This window comes from Acanthaster planci, linkage group LG02, assembly GCF_054643075.1.
Source record: "Acanthaster planci isolate LZ-2023a linkage group LG02, COTS_SCS, whole genome shotgun sequence".
Lineage (NCBI taxonomy): Eukaryota > Metazoa > Echinodermata > Asteroidea > Valvatida > Acanthasteridae > Acanthaster > Acanthaster planci.
Window position 1 is genome coordinate 29,875,297 of NC_141778.1, and position 24,249 is coordinate 29,899,545.

General features: G+C 43.0%; 1 protein-coding gene across 5 annotated transcripts in view; it reads left to right on the forward strand.

Annotated features, from left to right (window-relative positions):
- The window catches only part of LOC110977222 (uncharacterized), a 114,520-nt gene that overhangs the window by 14,842 nt on the left and 75,429 nt on the right, over positions 1-24,249 (forward strand). For 2 of the 5 annotated variants that reach the window (XM_087133732.1, XM_022231140.2), the window contains exon 2: positions 1,054-1,202. In XM_087133732.1, the coding sequence (XP_086989858.1) occupies positions 1,054-1,202 (149 nt within the window). Of the gene's footprint in view, positions 1-1,053; positions 1,203-10,003; positions 10,264-14,957; positions 15,254-19,568; positions 20,277-24,249 lie in introns of those variants that run through there. The other 3 variants (XM_022231141.2, XM_022231148.2, XM_022231144.2) reach the window with 3 other exon arrangements.

A 24,249-nucleotide genomic window follows, 5' to 3' on the forward strand; every position in this document is an offset into this window, starting at 1 on the left:
TGCTGGGGGAAATCGCTTAATTTGCCAACCCAGTCAAGATAAAATGCTGCCTTCATTTTTTAGCAGAAGTTATTCAAAGTGGTTGAACCCTATATTCTTCCCGTATCTCTCCAGTTGTTTTTGGAGGTTTCTTGGAAGATTTTGTGGGATGGAGAAAGTTTGAGCCCAGCCACTCTCATTGTAAGCCCCCTTTTTCTTCAAAGTTGGGAGTATGTGCCATTTTTTTCTGCAGAGTGGAAGATGCTGGAAAAAGGTGGTTTACAAGCAGACGACTGAAGACAGAAACTCGCATGCAGCGCAGCAATAAAACTAAACAATACTGCCACGATCTATGCTCCTGAAAGTAGTCTCGAGGACATCTCCGCAATATCCTTTCTTTCCATAAATAGACTGTAGTCTATTGTACTTGCCATTTTGATGTTGCATACAGTTGCATCTGTATCCCAGAGAATGAGGACATGACGTGGGCAACTATTGATTTCCATTGCGCAATATTTGTTTGAGGGCCTACGATGTACAGCTCAAAAGTGGTTCCTGACTATGTTTGATACTTACTGGTTGTGCCAGGGATGCAGTCTGTGTTCTAAACTGGTCTCCTAAAGGCATACATTGTACACATACATGAATGTACCGGTACATGTACAAGTACACTATAGTGCATACATGTGTATATTCCCAGAACTTCATCCAAATCTTTCCTTGGCCATCCAGTAAACTAATTATTCCTGTGTCTGCATCCACAGTCCTCCAAAGTCATACAGTTAACTTTTTGCATGAGGATTTGGGTTTATGAAGTCGGGTTTGTAAGTTCAGCATCAAGATACCGTTTCTCAACAGGTTTAACTAAAATTGAAATCCCTGAAGCCTTCAATAAAGAACTTCTATAAAGCTCTATTTGAAATTCTAATCTGTGATTCAAGAAATGTAAAAAGCTTAATGAAAAAACAGAATTCTGGGAGATTCCCAGTTTTGTGAATGCAACTTGAATTCAAATTTCCATAAATGTCCATACATGTATACAATTCACGTTGGATTTTTTTCCCTTTGTTTTAGATTGAGCCAGGAGGTAAGGCCAGCCAATCAGGTGCCTTGCAGGTTGATGACATCATCCTGAGCATCAACAACTTTGAGTGTGAGGCCCACACTGAGGCCATCCATCTGGTCAAGCGTTCCCCCGACACCCTGCAGCTCATCATCCAGAGGTTGGTGGCACTGTCTGTCTGGCTGTGGGTCAGTCTGTTTGTTAGTTTGATTGTTGGTCTATCGGCTGGTGTCAGTAGCTCTGGCATCTGGTTGTTTGTTGGTCTGTTATCTGATTTGACCTGTTTGTCAGGGCTTGTGGTATTGATACTGCATGATCTTGCATCTGGGTCATTCTATGAATTTGGAGTCCGATTTTTTTTCTCACGTCCCTGCTAATCTTGCATATGATTTTGTAAGCTTAAGAACACATTCTTTTATTTGCAAGTGTGACGATGCAAATTACATGCCCAACAAAAAAAAATAGTTTGAAGTCAATTTCAGTGATATACCCCTTGTCAAATTACACAGGTCAGGTGTAACAGGGACAGAGAAATGTCACGTTTCAGACCCCAAATGTACATAATGACCCACCTGCTCTTGGTTCTACCATTGTGTGAGTTCTTCCAGTTAGAGTGCAAGGGATGGAGAATCGTTGCAGCTACTTGCAGTGACCAGTGTAATGACACAAGCTGGGGTGTCGTTACCTCGGCTCATGCATGTACCAGAAAGCCAGTTTGCCAGTCATCAACAACCTCCAGGATTGTCACGTCCTCAGTGAGCCAGTTCATTATTTCAAAAAGTCCAAGGTCTTGCAGGAACAAAGCATGCACGTGAGTCAGTGTGGCTGGGCTAGCGGGACAGACTATCCCTCACACACTCTTCCCAAATAGCTTCGTTCTGGGTTTGCGCTGTCGGATTATCGAACTGGCTCATTATCTATGAAAATAAAATGTAAAACACAAGTTACAGATTTCCAATCCAAAGTCAAATTGCAAACTGTGTTGCATTTTATGAGACCCAGGCTGTGTCTGAATCAGGCAAGCTCCCAGAGCTACGGCTAGTTCTATTGTCTGTACAAGCTTTATGTACAGTACATTTATCTCCAACGGGCTCAGGCCGAGACATGCAAGTACACGTAGCTGTCAGCAGCCCAGAATCACTTTCACTGTTACATTGCGCCCTCAGTTGACCATTCACAGAGATGATATTGCCCTGGAATTCCAAATTCAAGAACTGTCTTACAGGTTACATGTACATGGGAAATCTGGCTGTGCTTTGCAATAGTGCTCCTGAAAACTTTTGCACCTGACAGGAACTGACTCTGGCAATCCAAACACAATTAGTAGACTGTATATGCATGTATGCAGTGATTCTAAGACAATACGTGTACATATAACACATCTTGCTGAGGACCGCGACATTTCGGGTTGAGTGTCTGCTTGGTCACTTCACCAGGACTGATCCAGTATTACTATTAGGCTGTAAAGTTACATGTACAGCATAGGTCCCCTATGAAAGTGATGAAGTAGCCTATACTACTGTGCCGGTTTGGGCAGATTACTGTATCATTGCACGTTGGTGCAATAGTACCAGACGGTTTGCACAAGTTCGCATAGAGAATGTACATATGTACATGTATACATGTATACCCTGTGATTATAGGCATTGACGGTTCCTCTCTTCATCCTGTGCACTGTGTGAGACCTGTTCCCCCTGTACTGTGACCATATGCCTTAACCCAGAATGCCCGCATGAACATGTATTTGTTCAGTTTGCTTTAAGCTAATTGCGCTCATTTCCGGCCCACAGCAAATTAACAAAACAGTTGATCAACTCTGGCATTTGCTGTTCATGCTTAGAGCATGGTTAATGAGGTATCCTACCATGCAGCAGCCGGCTTAGCATTCCTTTGCCATCCAGGTGTGACTAATGTCTGACTGCGTGCTTGTCTTTGTGACAGACATTCTCATGTGTATTTGCTCCAGTCCAGTAAGAATTGGTTGTTCCACCACTTCTATTCAGCACGCTCTCTGCATCCCCTCAAAATCAGGAACTTAGGGGGGGGACTTGGATGACTGTAACTTCCCCCTCTTCATCCTGTCAACAAAAAAAAAGTTATCCCTGGATTGTGTCCCATACCCTCAAGACAACTACTTTCAGAATGGTTTTATTTTTCTTCGAGCTTGCATCCACCTTGCTTCAAACGAACACATGAGGGCCTGCAGTGTCTATTTGTCAAAGCCCAGTGTTTCTCTGAATCATACTTTATTCTGAAATTGGTCATTACATGGTCCAGTCCAGTCCAGTCCTCTCCAGCAGTGATTCTCTGTAGTTTTGAACGAGCGTTTGTTTTTCATTTTTTTTCAAAATATGGCCCTGATGGATTGTTTGCTTACAATTACGTGCCCACTGTGTACTGTCCTTGCACACTCCAGGTTCTTTTAGTCCATGAGTACATGTAACTGTAAGCCCAGGGTGCTCAGGCACAGTAGCATTCCTTGTGTTGATGTAACACCCCCCCAAAAAAAACCCGCAGTTAACCCGAACCAAACTCCATATTTTGTTGATCTCTTTGTCCCCGCTAATCACATTGATACGTGTACATACATGTACGAAGGTGCACTTGTACTAATACGTGACATTTCGGTAAAGCCGAGATTTTATTGGGTACATGTTTCTCTGAGGAATGGACACGCCTGATAAACGGCAAGTAAATCCTTCAAATTTTCCCTCAGGGGAAATTCAGAAAATAATCACTGGAGCCGATTTATTATCGTTATTGTCGGTGTAATGGAGGTCATGTCAATAAGTCCCCTGTGCCGATTAAACTGGATATCCACCTTGTCAAACAGCAAGGTGCTAATTGGAAAAAAAAATCACAACACTGTCCCCACCACTTATCTCTGAGTCAAGGCACCAGACCGTTTTGGGAAATTTTTCCTCACTACAGTTTGTAAGATTAAAAGTAGAGTGGGTGCACTGGGCCAGATGTTGCCAGTGTTCTTGCCTTTTTAGCACCTGTGTATGCAGTGGGAAGTCCCCAAATATTGGCCAGTTTTTCACAAGTTAACAGCACTCCAGTGAATGCTGTGGTGATACCAACCAGTATGGGTATCAGATAAGATTACAGTGTAATTGATATTCACCAGTCTTAGGGTACCAGTCCTTTCACAAATTAAAATTGACATTTACACAGGTGGGCAGTTGCAATTTAAAAACAAAACTGCTCCTGTTTTAGCTTTGGATCACGAGTCATTTAAGCTGGTTGATGAGTTTTTGAGTTTTGCACTTTGAGTTTTAAGTTCCAGGTCAAAACAGTGGTCTGAAATAGTAGTGTACAAGGACCCTTGCACACGTAGTCCCCCCTCCCAAAAAGATACAATTTGCGGTGAGTTTGGTGTGAGCTGTGAGAGTAAGAGTGGAAGTTTGTTTACAAGCCTCTGCATTGTTGGGTGGGTCTTTGACCATAATATACCACTGGCACATCTCTGTTGTACTCTGACTACAGTACGTGTACATCAGGCCTCCATTGTGAAGTATTGGTGGCCAGATGGTAAGATTTCCTACTGCAGAATTCTCTGAAAACTCAAGCTCTGAAGAAATTGGGAAAGAGGTGGAGAAGTTTATTAACACCAGAGATTCAGATACCTGCATGTACCCGTTACATGTACTACATGTATTGTTTATTTAGGTGTCCTCAGCCATACACATTTGGGTCATTCTGTAAGTTTGGGGTCCAAACATGACATTTTCGTGTCCCTGTTACACCTGACTTGTGTAATTTGACATGGAAATATCACCAAAATTGATTTCAAACTATGTATAAATTCTATTTGTTTGGCAGGTAGCTTCCATTAAGTCATCTCTCTTGGAAATTAGAGAATTTGTTTTGAGTTTACAAAATCATACAGTATGTCAGATGTGACAGGGACACAAAAACATTTATAGCATGACCCATTTGCAAGCAAAAACACCGATAATGTTAACGTACCGGTAGTGTGGACATTCCTTTGTTTTCAGTGTAGTTAAGACAACTCAGTGAAACTTGAGAGATACCTTGCACTGTGGAAAAACTCTTTCACAGTAACTTACATGTAAGCTGGATTTCTGTTGATCGCCGCCAGATCACCCCAACCCCCAACAAAATGCCTGTAACAAAGTGTTTTCCAGAAAGGGAATAACCCTGTGTAAAGCTGGCTTAGGCCCCATGCATAAGAATTGTGCAACCTGCACAGGCTGCATTAATGGAGACCTAATTTCTTAAGCACAAAGCTGACCGTACATCTTGAAAATACATCTTGAAAAGCTGACCGTGTCCACCCCCACAGACACTTTACTTCCCAAGACTAATGCCAAGTACAATGTATGTGTACACATGTACAGTTGCATACACTTAGCTGTCACTGACATGGTGCGTACATGTACATGTACACTGTACATTGGTCGAAGATGCACGTACAGTACATGTACATGAGCATACATGTCCATGTCCTGCTACAGGGAGCTATAAACGAGTGCGTATCCGGTTCGTAAGTGTGACGTCACTTCAGTTTAAACCACGCCCACTGCACACGTGCACTGCACACGTGCACTGCACGTAGGGTTACATGCATTGATCGCCGTTTACATGGAAGCATGGAACCGGAAGTTAAAGCGCACCTTCAGCGATTGTCCAATGAGAGCCTGCAAATCGTGGCGCATTTGCCTTTGTGACAAAGTCACTTACGAACCAGATAGACAATTCCGGGGTGACCGTGGTAGCATCATCACTGGTAATGTTTTAGAGGCTCCCTTTAACGGTGGCAAGCATGGGACAGCTATTGTAGGGAGCCACTGTTCTATAACAGTTGCACCATAAAAAACCTACACAGTGCTTACTGCCATGGAGGGGGCCATCGGGGGTGTTCACTGGTCAGTAAAATATCAGTTGATTCGTCCAGGTATACTTTTACAGCAGCTAGACATCACTGCCAAATCTCTGGTTAATGAGCTTGTAATTTCGTGTACTTTATTGTATCTGAACAGAATCAAAACACAAATATTTGTGGGGTTTATTTTCTTCTTCTTTCTTCCCCCCCCCCAACCATATTTGTTTGGACCGGGTATTTTGAGTACCACCTTGTGACACAAATGGCCCCCCCAGGCGCGCTAACTCTGACTCCCCTAGTTCCTGGGGGCCCAGGTTTGTTAATCAGATCAATCTGATATCATTACCTTGGTGACAGTTGCGGCTAAATTAAATCAATATCAGCGCCTGAGGCGGGCTCTTTCTGGAAAAACCGGAGACGATGGAAGGAGCCTTGGTCCGTTCTGCCCAGTCTGAAGTGAGTCAGCACCTTGAGAAGGCCTGCAACTTTTTGTTAAATTTTTTTGTAATTATCCATTAATCATTCATTTTCATGTTCAATTTACCGGTTTGACAAATCAAATGACCAGTTTTTGGAGAGTACTCTTATTTTCATGTAAAAATACTAAAGGGCCAAGCAAATCATCTTGGAATTCTTTTGAGTAATTTTATTTTGAGGATCATATTGAGTTTATAGGTACATTATGTTTATGAATTTTTTAAGTGTCACTCATATGTAATTTTAACATTCACATGCAGCAGCTGTGTTCATTTTTTAAGGATTTTTTGGCCAATTTTCTCTCATCATCTGAAAAGAAAACCATTATTTCTCGAACTTGCTTTCGATGAATTGGATAGAAAAAGTCATCAAATAATGTACATGTATGAAATACAGGTAGACTGTGTCTAACACTTGCCGACCAAACTTGAGGGATTTTGTCTCTCTTCTTGTTTCTGTAGAATTTTGTACAAATCCTGTTGAAAAAACTCCCAGTTTTAAAATTGTTAATCCCCTAAAATGTGATTCATATTTCTCATGGATTTGAAAAAAGATCCTATTTGTTGGGCAGCAGCAGATGTCACATTGAAGCTACAGTTGTCGATGTGATGAAATTTACTTGGGTTTTACCTTCACGCAAAGTGGGAATCTGACTCCAAGGAAGATGAAATTACCTGCCTCTAAAAATCAGTGGCTTTTTGCGCTTCAAACAGCATAAAAAGTTGTCCTCACCACTTACAAGAATAACAAAATCTGCCTGTCCTCCGGAGTAAAGATGGTTTGGGAAAGTTACAGAAAATGTCCAACCAGTACATTCTGCAGTAGCATGCAGTGACTGGCCAGGGGGCGAACTTGTGAGTTGAACTTTACCAGCAGTTTAACACACATTACTGAAGCCCAGATGTGGAGCTGTTATCTGGGTTGAATTCCAGGCATGTCCTGTACACATCTTTGAAACGTGTAGGCCTGGAGCAGTGGGCATGTTATGCACTAGTTGGTCCGAGTTATTGGGTTTGAGGTCGTTGAGGTTAAAAATGAGATTGTTCTTCCTTTTTTTGTCTCGTTGTAAAAAAGGAATGTTTGTCTTTGTGGCAGAGCAAACAACATTACCAAACAGCCTGTGAGCAACTGGTAGAGAAAATGAGGTGGTTGTACTTTCAGAAAAGGACAGGGGGAAAAAGAAAACTGTTTTGAATACAAGCAGTCTACCAAAACTGTCTTGTTTTCATAAGAACTGATTTTTGAACCAAGGAGAGCGTAGTGTGTTTTGAGTCGAGTTTACAGTACCGTGTAGATTGAAGCGCACAGCAGATGGATACCCTGGTAAGATTGGCCCGTGCATTCAGAGCTGCTGCTGCAAAACTATTATCTTCTAAAGTCATTTTCTCGGCCGGGCCGAGTGCAGAATTCCACTGCCTACTCAGAGAAATATATTGGCAAGCGAGTGTCTGTACCTGCTCAGTAAAAGTCACAGAGCAATTAACTAGAAGTGCGGTTTCCATGGCATTATTGCGGGTCGTCTGCTTTTGCTAAGCAAACGTTGTCAACGCTTGGCCAAGTTACATTTACCCGTGTGTGCTAAGCAAAAGTCACTTGAGAATAAGTCAGTGAGAAGTCTGGGCCCTGGTACATGCTTAAGCCTGTACAACAGCATATATTCTGTCCCAGGAATGTGGCCGACTCCAATTGCCAAAGTGCCGTAATCCAAATCCTCCAAAATATTTGGGACTTTCACCACACATGCCATGCCACCCTGCCCCAGGTCCTCCCCAGGAAAAAATCCCCTCCCCTGTGACAGTTGGGTGCTAAATGCTAATTTGCTTAGGGTTTCTACCCCCTCTTCCTCCCCAGGTCATTGTTTGTGTATATTGGCATCCCCAGTATAACAAAAGGGGAGCTTCCTGCTTCCTGCATTGTACTGTGCTGGGGGAAAGGAGTCACTCCTGTTGTCTGAAAACACAGGGATTTGCTGTATCCACTGTATGGGATTGGGATGTGGTGTGTGTATACATGTAATCCGGCTGGTATTTGTTCAGACCAATTTCCCCTTGCATACAATATCTGTGTGCGCGTGTTCTATCCATGGGTGCGTGTGTGTCCCTCGGAGCACAGTGTGAAGAAGTGACCACTGGCACATTGTATTACAGTGTACTGCATTGCATACTGGCCTTCCATAACCTCTCTTATGAAGAAGTACATGTACGTGCAGTCACATCGGCACAGGGAGGCAAGATTCTAGAAGTGGACTAACATTGAATTTCAGACTAAGAGTAAAACTTTGAGATTTGAAAAGTCACTGACCCAAACAGGCTCGTTAAGCTATTACTTATTGGCACACACACTGTACATGTATTCATCCATGTTTATCAAATTGCATGTGTATAAATCTACAATTTTTGGTTCAGTGGAATTTGTGCTGTACCGTATATCACTGATATCATCTCCTTCATGAATTTGTTAAAGAAGAATTCCTTATTCATATGATATGTTTTTCGATGTTTCTTGTAATTCGGCGATAAAAAAATGTCTTGCCTGAGTAGGAATGGGGTTACTCTAGGGCTGAGCCGAATAACCGAATACTCAATCGATCATTGAATATTCGAGTATTATTTTCCGAATTTGAATATTCGAGTGCAAACTTCACGAAAAGGAAGGGAACATTTTCTTGGTTTAAATGAGAAAAAATGCACTATGAATAGTGAATTATTCAAATTGACTCAGCCTACATGTAGGTTACTCAATGTACGTACATGTATGTTCATGTATGTACATCAGGTATCCTCAGATCAGATTTCCTTATTTATCACTTCTCATGTATGCCACTACAAATTGACAAATGCTGTACAAAATTTTATGCAGTTGGAATCTTCCTTTTTGTCCCCCAAATTTCCAGTTGCAAGCCTGGTATCCGATACGCATGTAGGCTGCTCCACATCTGAAGATCACATCTGTCGGCCATTTCCATGAAATTTAAGTCTCTCGACCAATTCTCCGTTTCTGCTGGCACTGAGGATGAGTTTGAACCTTGTCCATCCAGTAAAAGCTGGTTGTGGTCTGGTTTTTGATGGATACTTGTTGCATGGATGAAATGTAAACTAGTTACAGAGAGTGTACCAATATTTGAGAATTTATCTGTGTAGCAGTAAAGTGTATGCATGTTGATGCGCTTGTTGCATACATCTCTCAGGCATAAATGTTTAATGACATTTCCTGCCATGCTGTCCCATGAAAGATATATGTACACATCCCTCTTGGACCCCAAGTGACGGCAGCGTGCGCCTGGCTCATTCTCTTGCTCTCTCTCTCTCTGTTTTGATGTGTAATTGACTGCTTCATGAGTACAGTCTAGGAACATTGCTACAGGGAGGTCCCTTGCTCTGTGTTTGATACCTGAGACCTCCTCAGGGCCGGATGCTATGTAGCCAGGCTGGAAGCTGAAAGAATGTGGGCTCATTGTTCTGAGGCAGTCTCCCCTCCCCCCCCCTTTTCAATGCCTGCTCCGCTCAATATCGCCTGTCATTAGCATATTGACTGTCCCCTGCTTGGCGCTATTGTCAGGAGTGCCGAAGTATCCAAGTGGAGGTGCACTCATGCTTGCATGTCGTGTCTAGTGTGTCGGGGCTCACATGCACCGACAGCCACACAAAGTACAGTAGGGCGAGCGCCAGCGGCATCAGCTTCAAGGAATCTGCTCTGGCTTTTGTGCGAGAAAAGTAGCCACGACGGTTGCCTCTGGTTGAAGAGAGCAGGAGGATCGTTCGAAAGAGATCTCAAGGATGTACTTTGAGGACGGGGATGGATCTTGGAAGGACCGGCGGCGCAGGCCCGTCACACGGTCCATGTCATACTCACTGGGGCGTCAGCGCCCACAGCCGCAACGATGGGGCTCCTACAGGTGAGGTGTTTTGTTAAATTGTTACCAATCGGAACACCCCTGGCCAGCAGCACAATTTAACCTTGAATGCTAAGCTGCCCGTCAATGATCCCACATTGGATTAGGGGTATCATCCTCACCGGGACTTGAAGGGAACTTCAACAAAACTAACCCTAACAGGCCCTCTCTGGCTGATCAAACACAACAAATAGGCTTCAAGGATACACCAGGAAGGTTGCCAGAAACAGACTTGTCTATGTGCAGCTCCAAAGAAATTGGTGTTTTAGCATGATTAGTGAAGCTTGGGGTGTGTTTTTTTTTTTTATTTAAGGGGTCAAAGTTCTCTTGCACTTTTTCCTCGGTCAGGCGTTGGTTCCGCGGAGTTGCTTCACCGCCTACTGTCCAGAACTGATTGAAAACTTTCCCACCGTGAAATGAGGAAGAATTGATTGCCCAGTCCCCCTTTGCCAGCTCTGTTGTGAAATATCAATTTGGAGTTTGGGGACCTAATTCCCCCCCCCCACGTTTCACTTGTCTTCCTGTCAGGGTTCATGCGGGGGACATGTGCTGTCAGCGTATCAGACGTCGTCACGTTCATACCCAGCATTTTCAGAATCATCTTCCTAATGATAACCGCAAGGCTTCAGTACTGTACATGTGACCCAGTTCCATATTTTTGACAAGAATTAAACGAGATCCAAAATGTGAACCAGAAATCGGGCTATGTGGGGGAAACGGCCCTCCTTAGCTATCGGTTATTGTAAGGTTCAATTCAGCTCAGCCATTTTGGAGAGAACTCTTGCTTTTCTTAAAGTTGTTAAAGAGTGTTGAAAAGTCACAATGCGTTTCTTTTATTCTTGCAACCGGTCTACTGGATTGTCCAAGGAGTGTTCTTCATCCCCCAATCTCATCCTGTCTCTGAGGCTAAAATTAGCGTGCCTGTGCTCGTTATGTACTATGTCGAAAACAGGTAGCGTAATGTTCATTATGTCAGCGCATTTGACCCCACAAAGTCTGTGGTGAACCAACGGCAGCTGAAGAGCGAACTTGGGTATCGGGGGGGGGGGCCAGAGAACCTGGCACTCACAGGCACACATGCCATTGTGGAAAGAACTTGTTATCTCGGCCAAATTTGGAACTCAAAAGCTCTCCAAAAGACTTTGGCACACAGATTTTTGTTATCGGCCCTGCACCTTTTTTGCTGTACAGCGGTGTTAAAAATGGGAATATAATCACAGTAATGTGTTTCTGTTCGCCTGTGAGTGTAAGGTACATATCGCAAGGCCATTAATCACACGGTTACAATTGTCCGGCCAGTGTTTGATTAACTATCATGGCTGAACATTGGATTGCGTACAGTGTCCGTGCCTCAATGAAAAACAACCATCTTCAATGTCATTGTTTAGTGTTGGGGGAACCTACTTTGAGTTTGCATTCAAAGTCTCAAGCAATGATTAACCAACGCGAACAAGAAGCAAATGGCCAATTTATTATGGCTATCGAAATACCAGCTCTCAACATCGACGCTCCGGGAGATCAGAAACAAAACTCATGGATTTTTTGGGGTCTTTATCGTGCGCGCTCCTTTGCCTGCAATCTTTAGATAGAGTCTCTCCATTTCATTGAGCTTTTCAAGAGTCCTTCCATTGTGGTTTGGCATTGATAAGGGCTTCGACATTACATATATTCCTGGGTAGATTACATATCAAGTGAATCACACAAACTCTGCGGTACTGTGCAATTCTTTGTACAAAGGGAAACAGGTCCCATGTGGACCGTGTAGTTCAGCCCCAAATTCACGAGACTGTTTCAAATGTTGGCTGCAGTTTTTGAAGGATTTTTAGGGAATCCTGGCAGGACTGTAACTCAGGTAATGAAGCTTCATGTTGCACATAAAGGCTTTCTGACCGACGGTTACAAAATGGCATTAGTTCCCAATCAGATGAGGTCAATATTGTACCATATGCGCCTTTTCACTGAAGTAATCCTCTTTTTTTTTTTGATTCTGTGATTTACTTGGAAAGGCCTGGGCTCTCTAGAGGAAAGGAAAAAAAGGAGAAGAAAAGAACAAGCATTCCAGCCCAGTGTTTGTCCCCAAATATGCAAATTTGGGGAGGGTGGTTCTTTTGGCTCACACTCCCCTCCTTCTCCTGGCTTTAGAAAAGACCTGGAAACCTAAACGCCCGAGTTTGTAAACCAAGCCCTGGTCCTGAAGATTTGGTTACCAAAATGCATTGTCACCACACACTGTGTTCGTGACCAGGGCCCCTGGGGAGGTGAGAAGAAAGTTCGGTAACCCAGTTCCAGAAAGCATGGCCAAGGATTTTGAAACTAAGTCTTGCGAGCAACTGCCAGAAAGTTTCCTTCCAGGATAACAGTAGGTCATGCTGTCTGATAAATGGTGTTTAGAAATAGGTTTTTATATGCGTCTGTTTATAAGGAAAACTGTGGTGGTGATCCCCACTTAAAAGTGAGTTGCTAGGTGCCAAAGCCTGTTACACAAATCTCTGCACAACTGATATCTGCAGGAACTGATTTTACTCACATGATGGGTATTAAATGTGTCGACGGAGAGGTGTATGTACATCTATGCAAAGAGCTTGAGTACATGCAGGCTCTTCAAAATACAAACAAGGAAGTGAGGGAGAGATTAGGACGCATTTCTCATGATTTCTGTAAATTATTACATTTTTACTTGAACAAAGATGGAGGATCTTGCTGAATTGGGGTCGCATCCTAGCAAAAAGGCCTCGGGAGATATTGTTTGGAGATCATCAATTGTATGAAGTTAAAATGTTCCATTCAGAAGTGGTTCAACTTTACAGTGTAAATATACCAGCTACCCAGGGACTGTTTTCTTTTTTCATTTTGTTTTGGATTTTTCTTACGTTTTTCTCCAGAAAGCTACTTCTTCCATTATTCATGCATATTCATCCACTAGTGTTAGTACTGTACAATCTCCACAGCGCCACCATTGTTCAACAAACCTTTGAAACCAGGGCATTTCACTCTGTTTACCCTGTGTCTGGAAATTGGCGCAGTTTCCACCACATGATGACAATAAATGGAAGTTCAGTGGTTTGTCCATTGTCCACAGTGATTGTGCCAAAGTCAGGGATTATGGCAGAACAAATAGGACTTGTCAAGAAGTCACGCCCTCCTCCCAATTCTGCCCTGCTCGCTGTCAAACTTGATGCATGCATGATTGTACGTTCTATTTACGCACATTTCGTGCGGTTGAGCCTGTGTCAACATATCGGCCTCCAATTTATTTTAATTTGGTCAATTGAGATCGAGGGGGGAATGAGTACTTTGCAGCTAACAAACTTGAGAATGTTGTGGCGTCAGTTTTTTGAAAAGGGATCCGGTGAAAGGAAAGAATGAAATGTCATAAAACTAAAGAAATGATTGACTGTACTCCTGTCAGGATGGAAAGCAGTGGGCCCGCCATGATTGATTGCTTAGAGAAATGTTCCTGGCAGGGATGTGAAGTCATATGTCAGACCTGCCAAGCGGCTGTAATTCTTTGCACCCATTATAAGTGGAGAAAAAGGGGACTTTTGGGAGTAGATGTGTTTGTAAGACAAGTTGCTGAATCCTTTTTGACCCCTCCCCTTTTAGGATGTGAAGTTATGTACTATTGGTATCTGAATATTGTTTGAATCTTTTTGTCTTTGTTGAGCTCTGTGTTTTTGTTGTAAGTTCCAGTAAAATTCCCAAGGCCCTTTCTTCACTGCGCATATTAAATTATCTTTTCCTGTCATCTGGAAACAATATAAGTGTGACAGATTTTTTTTCTTCAGTTGTCCCACTGGGATCCCAGTTTTAATTCTAGTTTTCACTCCTGAAAAAAGTATACAGATTTACAATTTTTTCCTGTTTTAGAGAGTGATGTTACAAGGGCTGAAATTTCAAGCCCTGCTTGAAATCTTCTTACAGTTTGAATTGCGATTAGTGAGATACAGTTGTAAAATTTATGTCTGCAGTTATACAATTTGTCATCCGAAAAAAGAAAATTAATCAGTACTCCATACACGACATAATTCTACCATTGCTTCATTGCACTGTGTTTACAGTAGCATGCTTGTGCGTACAGTAGTGTGCGTGCTTTCAGGAAGATTTTCAGGAGAGCTGTGCTGTAGTGTGCATGTAATTGAATGCAAGGCAGTGGCACTGAACCATGTGAGCACTTCTGGTGCTTCTCTACAGGAGACCAAATTTTGGGGGTTTTTTTGTTGTTGTTTTTTGTTTTGTTTGTTTGTTTGTTTGTTATTTTTTGGGGGGCAGTTTTTTGTTTGCTTCAATAGAACTTTGCAGTCATTGTGAACTGTGTTGTTTGATAAAACCATGGACGGAACTTTGAAGATACATGGACAATGAGCAAGTGGTTGAAACCAATTTTTCAAATAGCAAGTGGTCTCCAAACGTCGCTTGAAAACTCATCCCCTTTATACTTGTCCTACAGTATCTGTTGATTATATGTAGACGTTTTATTTTGATTAGGTACACACACACTCACAGAGTGGACTTAACGTGTTTATTTGCGTTGCGTGTAGACCCGTCTGGTTATGGCGTGGTCAAAGGTTACTTGCATTCACGAATAATTTACTAGACACAATGGGCACCTTCAATTTTTTTTTCTTTCCCTTTAATGTTTTTTTACGAGAAGTAATGTGCCATATTTAACGTGTGTGGTTTGCGGGCCAGCAACATAGTCGTAGACGGCTCACTCTGGCGTTGCTATGAGTTTGGTAGAACAGGACAGTACCACAATTCAGTCCATCACACCAACAGCGGCCGTTTTCTTCGTTGCTGGTGCTGGAAAATCTGACATGCAACGGCAGCCCACAGCTGCGATCTCTGGAACTCTGCAACTTGTGCACTCCCCTTTGTTCTGCACATGCGAGTAGATCTGGGAGCGTTGTACATGTCATTCGCCATTGGATTTTAGCCCTTGCCGTCACATCACATTCAAAATGGCGACTTGTGAAAAGGATGATTTGCCTGACGGGTATGTATGCTGCCGGAAATTGGAACAAAGTTTTCAGTATCGTTTGCAGCAATTTGGGATTTTTACTTCTCTTACGCTACTTTCAGAGAATCAATTCCAAACAACTGCTACACTGTTTCTATATGGGTACCGCGGTAAGGAGACCCCAAATGCTGACGAAAACTGCTGTTAGTAGAACTCCTATATAAAGCTACCGGTACCTCGTCTAATCGGGGGAAAAAAAGGAGCAACCTACCTTTTGTGAATGTGAATTTTCTTATCATGTTCACTTGAAAATAATGTAGAGTAATCCTGTGCAGCTGGAGCAACATCAGTGCAGTGCAAGGTTGGATAATATGTCGAAGCCAGAATGGAGGCAGCTGTTTGGCGAAGAACACTGCCAAACAAAATTGGAACATTACTCAATTTGGGGTTGGTGCATTCCCGCTGGGTTTTATTTAATAAGAATTAACCTAGAAACAAACGAGGAGGCTTTTTTTGCAGCTAATCTGATTTAAGGAAAGGAAGAATCATGATTGGGTGGAATGTTTACATGGCATTGCTCTGCATGTAGTACAGGTGATGCAAGGTTAATTATATGAATGTAAAAACTATCGCACTAACCTTGATTATATTATTGTAGGTTTTTAACTAAAAACTTTTCTGTATTTTTACATCTGACAACCTTGAATTCATGCCCGAGGTTTTGCAGCTTTTTTTTTGATTCAGGACTTGAGAACCCGGCCACTATTTCTCTACACAAGGCTTGGCGTAGTGGTTCTTTCCTCGCCTTCCACCTCTGCGCCCCGGGTTCGAATCCCAGCCCGGTCCACATGTGGATTGGGTTTTCAATCCTTACCTGATTCCGTGGTTTTTTACCGAGAATATTCCTCTGGGATTTTCCTCCCACCTCTAAAACTGTCACTGCTTCTCATTGTCTCCTCTCTACAGCTTTCTTCAGGCTTGTGAGCTACAGTGCCTAGGGCACTTTTGAGGAATCCTTGGTGTCATTACCAGAAATATACAATAATAAAATAATAACAACAGTGTTGAGTCATCTTTTGTAGATTTTGTGACGGTCTCAAGCAGAAAAAAGCACGGGAGTTGTATGTGTACATGTACATGTTGATTACGTGTTGCACCCATGCAGGTTGATCTCAAATTGTTGGAATTTTTGTAAGCTGTCTCTATTTTATTCTGTTGTAAATTGTGTTCTCATTGATATATTGCCTTTGTTGTTTGTGCGTGCATACATGCAGTTCGTGTTGCACTTGTTTACAGAAAAATGTGGAGTATGTTTGGCGATAAGACCCTATTCATATAAATCTGTTATTTATGGCTATTTGGAGCACTGGATGAAATTCCTGTTGATTTGAACAGGGAGACATTAAGGCTTAAACCTCGGATCATTTACCCAGGGATGTGCAACTTAAGCTCAGAGCTGGTTCAATGCGTGTTGCGGCCGGCACAATATCACAGCAGAAATTAAGTTGGACTATGTAACACTTTCTCTAATAATAAAACATATATTCCTGTCTACCACTTTGTTTTCTTGTAATATTTTAAGTCAGGAAACACCCTTTCTAAAAATATGCTGCGCAAGATATTTCATCCCATACATTCTGAGAAAAGTGTACTACAAAATTGGGGAATTTTGCCTCATTAAAACTTCGTTTTTGCTTGAAATTGATAAATGAAGATTTATTCGTTGTAACGAATAGATTTAAGCACATCGTCTCGGCAGAACCACGGCTGCACTGTACATGCTGCATGCTGCAACGCGTGTCATGTGGTCGCGAGTTTTTTCGAGAAAGTCGAGAGCGCCGGCGGGGGTCATAACAATCCGTAACAATCATGGAACCAAGGTCGCACATGTGTTTGCACTGGGGCCGCTCACGGTTGCACATCCCTGGGTAAATGGTCTGTGCTTAAACCTTTATTTATAGTGTCATTTATGTTATCCAGATTTCAGTTCAGAGCTCTCAAATTGGTCGGTCTCGTGATCTTTGCACAGGCGTGTGTTTTGGATCAACATTGTAATTAATAACCCAAAGTCTATCAGGCATGATCGCTGGCATTCATATGGCTTTTTGGGCTTTCGTTTTGACAAATGGAGACCTCTTTTTGGCGAGCAGTGGAATTCTGTTTTGTGGAGAAACTTGGCTAAGTTGTCTGGCCACCATGTTTTGCCTTGTTTTTTCTTTTCAAACCGTGAAATTTGTGGGGTGAAAAATGTGATTGTGGGTGATTCTGTGTGCAAGTGATACTTGTCAAAATGTGTACATATATGTACCTTGAGACAAGCAAATCAGAGAGTGTTTCAGACAAACACAGAGGGGGGATTGACCACTATACCGGTAGTCTGTCTGGAGGAATAGCAAATGATGTCAATGTGGTCTCTCAAGTGCACCCACTGGTTTACTTCAATTTGGTGTAAGGTACATTTACACATGACAGATTTTCTTCTGAATGGGCACAACAGTGTAGCACCTTCAATTGGGCCGTGGACTTGCTATTCATGCACCTCTGTCACTGTTGAGGGGTAACTGTACCGGCCGCGGTACACAGGGGCCCGTCTCAGAAACTGAACTTGGTGAAACTCATCGGAACTCGTAGCTGAGACACAGTTGTACTAAGATGTTCTTGAAAGTTGTGTCCCACACATGGAGATTTGTTGCGGGATGTCAGTTGAGGGTTTTGTGACTCTTTCCTTTGTCGTAATCAATCAATCTGCATTGAAATCATGTTCTTGAAAGTTGACCCTCAGAGCCCATTGAGACTTGACGATCCAATTAGGACTCATCAGAGGAAGGAAATCCCTCCTTCATGTTGAACAGCCCCAGGGAACCAGGAGAAGAAATAAAAACCCAGAATAGATTGTCCACCATGCCAGTGCATTATGCACTGGTATATGCTCCTCATGTTGATATCTCAGCTCTGTAGCATAGAATCGGATGTGGTTAAGCCCGGTTCATGAAGAAAGGAGGTTACTTGACAAGGGGGGAAATCGCTGCATTCCCTTCAGTAAGTCGGGAGCTCCAGTGAGATACCTTTGGGAGAGAAAAGAGCGAGGGGGGCTCAACTATGTAAGCTGCATAAGGCTCTGGATGGGGAGGGGGAGACAGGGTGACTAAGGGTGTCAAAGGTCAGCATCCTGCAAAAGAGCTGATTGGTTGAATGGGGAAGAGCAGCAGGGGAGGGGGGTGAGGTTGACAAAGGGATTGTCTGTACTGACTGGGACTGCAGTGATCCATGGAAACTCTGATGAATGTTGGCTGTCTGGGGAAGGGCAGGATTGCCAGAGCATAGGTAATAGGCTACGATGTTCTTTGCTGATATTTTGGAGCTACAGCGGGCCTCGTGGAGGTTCCGGAGTTTGCGTCTGCCACAGCCATTTTTGGACAGCCTAAAAAGTAGTTTGTTGATGCACAGATTGGAAGAGGTGCAGTTCGCGGCAGTTATGATGAAAATAACCATAGCCAGGAGCCCATTGTGCACTAGTTCAGCTCTTCAGTTTTTCAGCTAATATTTATGATTATATTCACAAGTACGCCCGTGTTTCAATTGCAGTTATGATTTGATTTGACCTACCCCAAAGTCAACTTTCCACATACCTCATATGTGTGCCATAGATGCTATGGACATAGACTTGACAAAACTGATCTGCATTCTTCAAGCCTGCTTCAAGCATACCAGTAGTTTTGTTTGGGCAAGGACCCAGGGGAAATCAGCTGGCCACCCACATTTCCACCCGGCAAGAATTTATGATGTCAGAGTGATTGTGGGCATACATATACATGTACAGGGGCTCCTAAGCAGGACTTGAATTGGGACCAACAGCATCACGAAAGCCTGAGAAATTGCTGGGGTTTTATTTTGTTTGTTTTTTAGGAGTTTATCGGCTGAGTCAGTTTTGTGGGGGGGGGGCTGCTTGCCTGCCTAGCTGGTAGCAGACTGTTCCACATTGTAGCCAAATCCTGTCAACACCATCCACGCCAACCTCAAGATTTTCCAGGGACTGCCAAGGGAGGTTTCTGTCCCACGAATTCAGGAACGGGATTTCCTCTGACAGCACCGAGCTGAACTGAACCCATGTTTCTTTCAGTGAGGAGAGCACTGTTTATCACGGACCACGTGCTGGAGGGGCTATAAAAGTGATGGATTAGCAGACGAGTCTGGGTGAAATGCTGGTGTTCCCCCTGCACAGGGAGCGGCCTGTCACTAAAGAAGCCTTTTCACCTGCCCGGATTTGGGAGGCTTGGGAAAAACCGGTCCAGCGCTTCCCATGTTGGAGAACACAAAAGGGAGCTTTACACAGGCAAGGGAGTGTTACCGGTACCTAGCTACATTGTTGTTTAACACAGTTTAGTGTGGTTGTCAACTTTTGGCCATGCAGGAACTAGATGGAGTGCAGCCCAGGATGCAGTCCACTCAGCCCAGGTGAGATCCTGTCCCGCTGTTCAGTAATTCAGCTCTTCCATGACCTCTAGTTCAATCTGTGGAAGGAAGCGTGACCCTGAAGGTCTGAATCCTGACCTCCTGGCCACCAGTAGTGTACATGTACTTGTACTCTGGTGTGTCCTGCCTACTACACATTCTGGCAGCTGAGCCATTACACTGTGCACTGTTTCCCATATTCCCCACATAACAAGGTCTTTGCTCAGGACAGGCCGGTGCATTGGGGTAGGGTGTTGGCATGAGATGTTCTGTTGTGCTCTGTGCTTGTTAGCCTACACTGAATTGCCGTGGACTGATGACGTCTGGAAGACTCAATCAGTACTACTGATGGACACCGGACTACCGGGGATTAGTTTGTGAAATCGTTTACTGGTCAGAATTCATCCATTCAATTCGTTTACCATCCGGCCATCTTTGATTCCCAATCCGGAGTTCCCGTGCAGTCGTCGGCCATCGTCACCAGCTCCGTGATGGAAACGGAGGAGGGGACGCCGATACCCATCTCGCCAGGCTACGTCAAGCGTCTGGTCCTGAACATGCAGCTCAAGATTGAGGCTTACGCTTGTCAGGACACTCCCAAGAAAAGGTTGGTCCAAAATAAGATACATGTACGAGCCATTTGAAATTTCTAGGAGTTGACTTGAGCCTTCAAACGTGTATACCATCGTGTCTTGCAAATGTGAAATATGAGTGTTGAAAAAAGGGCTTTATTCTGAATTCAGGTTTCTTAGTTTAGTGTTCTAATGTGTAGAAAAAAGAAATTTGTGCGAAGATGGCCCCTCTGACATAAAGTGTAATAACCTTTGGGTCAGTTACAGGTATGATTGAAGCCTGACAGAAAATGGGGTCAATATTGCTCGTTATCGAAGCCCTTCCCCCCTCATTATGGTCTCGTTTTGTGTGTTGTAACAATGTGGCACCGTCAGGAGTTCATGCATATGTGGAGAAAGGTCGGTATCGGACCCTTGAAAATGCCAGATATTGGCTAAGAATGCGGAGTGGTCCCAGTCTTTTAATTGCATTGCAAATTCATCAGTGATAGGGCCTTTTCTTTTCCGTGTTTGTTTGGGAGTCATTTATTTCGAGGATGCTGGGTCCTTGTATGACCGCAAGGTTCAAGGGTCTGGATTATCAGACTGAGGGTCCACGGCCAGTGGGCAAACGAGGGCTTTTTCCTGCAACCCTGGGAATTCAAGTTGCATTAGGTTGATGCTCGAGATTTTGGGGTCCTTGAATCTCAAACCTGAGTCTGTGAGTCCCCAGTGATTGAGTCGTCTGAGTCTACCTTTTTGAGTCATGAGAGTAAAGGCTGATTTCAGGTCATTCACAGCGGCATCTGAGTTATTTTAAATTTGTGACTTATTACCCTAACCCTAACGAATTTGTGACTTATTATTATTATTAGTTGTAGTAGTAGTATTTATTTCTGATAATGACACCAAGGATTCTTCAAAAGCATCCTAGGCACTGTAGCTCGCAAGCCTGAAGAAACCTGTAGAGAGGAGACAACGAGAAGCAGTTACAGTTTTAGATGTATGCGATATCAATCATGGCTCGGACTCATGTGGCTTAGACTTGAAGTCATGAGAAGATCAGTTCCCCTTCCAAACAGTTCAGTTCCCCTCTCAAACCATCCCCGAATGAGCCCCGACTATAAATCTTGAAGAAACTCAGATCGACTGAACACAAAATCATCAACCACAGGGAAACTATGTTTGGCAAATTATGCACAGTGCACTTGTGTACAAATGCAGTGCCAGGCTCCTCGGTTTACTCAGCAGTATATTTTCCAGTTGCACGGTTACTTGTGGAACCAGCCCAGGAACTTTGTTTCTCTTGATGTACTTGCGAGTCACCACAAACCAATATTCAGCCATGAACTGAGCAAAACTGGAAAGGTGCCACGATTCATCATGTGAGGGGCTTTTGTGGGGAAAGGATTTGTAAACTTTCTGTGTGGAAATGTCAACCGTGGTTAGACTCAACTGCAGACGTTCATGGATTACTGTTAATCCAAACAGGGGATGTAGCAAATTGCTTTATGTAGCATAACTCACGGCTAGGAGTTGCCCTTTTTCCCAGCACCTCAGCAATGCTTAAAATCAAAACGCCACTTGCTGGACTTTGCTTCATTTAATCAGATCCAATTAACTCGGACCCAACTTAATTTTCCAGACAATTGAGGGATTCCTGTCGCGCGTGGTTGCCAAAATAATTGTCGGGGCGAGTTCAGCGATAGTTCAGAAGTCAGGGTAATGATGTATGACTGGTCTGAAATGGGGCTACATGTGCAGTCTTACTCGTAAGATGTAATTGCATTGCGACCAAAATGAGAAAAAAAAGGAGGTGTCTTTGGATAAATAAACAGGAATGGCAGACGTGACTCAGCGGGCAGGCTCTGGTTTTTTTTGTGGTTTTTTTTCACTGTTCTTTATTTCATATCTCTGAGGAATGTTGTGTATCTTTGAGGAGTCTAGATGTATTTATTTTATGGGATGGAAGGCCCAGAGGTCAACCGTAAAGATGAGCCAGGGATCGATGTCCTGAGACTTGTTGCTGGGGGACGTTGCCTCCTTGAATTAAGCGGCCCGGGCGATGTACTTTGCCAGCTTCTCTTGGGCAAAGTTCCGAGGCGACATTAATGGACTGTTGATTTACAGGTTGCAAAGGATCAAGAGTTTCTCATTTTATGGGTAGAAAATGCAGTCGACAACGTGGAGAAGGATTGGAAGTTGATTCATGTACAGTACTTTGTTTCTTTTCATGGTGTTGAAGTGAAATCATCGCCAGTCGTACTTCTGCATCTGCTAGGTGGTTCAGAGGATAGTGCAGGGTTGAGGAGGGAGAGAGTGGAGCTCAGCCAGTAGAAGTGTGCAAGATTCATTGTCCTGGACACCCCTTGAGACTGTGGCATTTGTGTCCTGCTGGGTACGCGTTGGAGAATTACTTCCAGGTTCCAAAAAAAAAAAAAGTTGAGGGAGTGAGGGTTGAAAGTAATTGAAAGCTTTTGAAAAATGTTTCAGAAGTGATGCTCATGAAATTAATTTGAAAAGACATCTTTACAGTATTTGTTAAGAAAAAAGAACAGAAACAGCACTTGTTGCAACTTTGTTTTCTCAAAATTAAAAAGAATCACATATCTGTGCATGTAGGTTCAACAGACCTCTTAGTCACATCATGAAAATCGCATGACTGCTCATGTCAGATTAAAGCAGATCCTAGACAGACTCGTGGCAAAACAATGTCAAAGAATGAATCAGCCTTTCCTCTAACAACGTTAATATAATGCGTAAACATGTATATTACTCTATTCACTACACACATGAATAAGCATCTTGAAAAACAGTGTGTGCCAAAACTGCAAACACGTAAACAACCTTCAATGCAAAATACCACCGCATTGTTTGACTGGCCTTGAACCATATGTAGGCTGTTTCATGCTTCCCAGAAAAAAAAACAGTACAGCAGCATGTTGTCCGACATTTCCCGCAATGTTTGCAAACTCAGGAATATTTACAGCCTCGTTCCTTCCTAGAAGTTGTGAAACAGTTGTGGAGATCATGTGCACAAGTATTGGCAAGTGCATACCAAGTGGCTGTGATGATTCTTAAAGATATACGATTTGTAGTGTTAAACTCCCAACCCCTTTGGCCATCAAAATGTAACACTGCACAGTTATAAACTAGGGGCGCATTCTTCATATACAGAAGCAATTACATGTACATGATAACCTAGCACTGTACATAAATTTAAAGTAACAGTGGCTGTTCTGTGCATTCCTAAATTAATACACTTTAAATTACTTTAACTTTATATTTTAAACTTCAGCTTTTTTGTGGATTGGAGAGGTTTTGTTTATGAATTGTATGCAGAAATCAGTTTTCGAATGGTTTATAAATATTTTTTGAATGTAGATCAATTGTTAATGATGCTTCTGTGGTTTTCACGAGACAGCCATATTGCGAGGCAGGCACCTTTGAACTTGCACGTTCATTGCAGTTGGTGCCAGTAGCTTCTACCTTGGGCGGGATTTTACAAGTCATTGTTTAGTGTTTGTTTAGTGTTGTGAAATCTATTTGCGTGTTGGTTGTGTATTGTACTTCAGGCCAGTGTTTGATTGTTCGGTTACATCATGGAGGAGAGAAGATGAGACATGGGGCAGTCCATTTGGCACTGTTGCGCTTTCATGGTTGAAAAGTTCCCAACTGTCTAGTGTCCCCTGTCAGAAACCTCCATGCCCAGTACATGTTGGCATATGCAGATTGTATTCCCAAGTTTTGTGTTCATTCTGGGGAAAACAAGCAGTCAGGCAGAAGGCTTGGGTTTACCCTAAACTAAACGCGAACTGCATCGGTTACATCAGTGCCTTTTTCAGCGACACGCACACAGCTGCAATTTATGGCAACATGGCAATGAAATTCGCATGTTCATGGACAAATTGTTTATTGGATACAATTCAGGTATCATTTGTACACCTGTCTAATGAAAACTTACCACAGGTGGTGTTCAGTAGGTACATTTGCACCAGGTTGTTTATAAACCAGATGCATAGAGTGTAT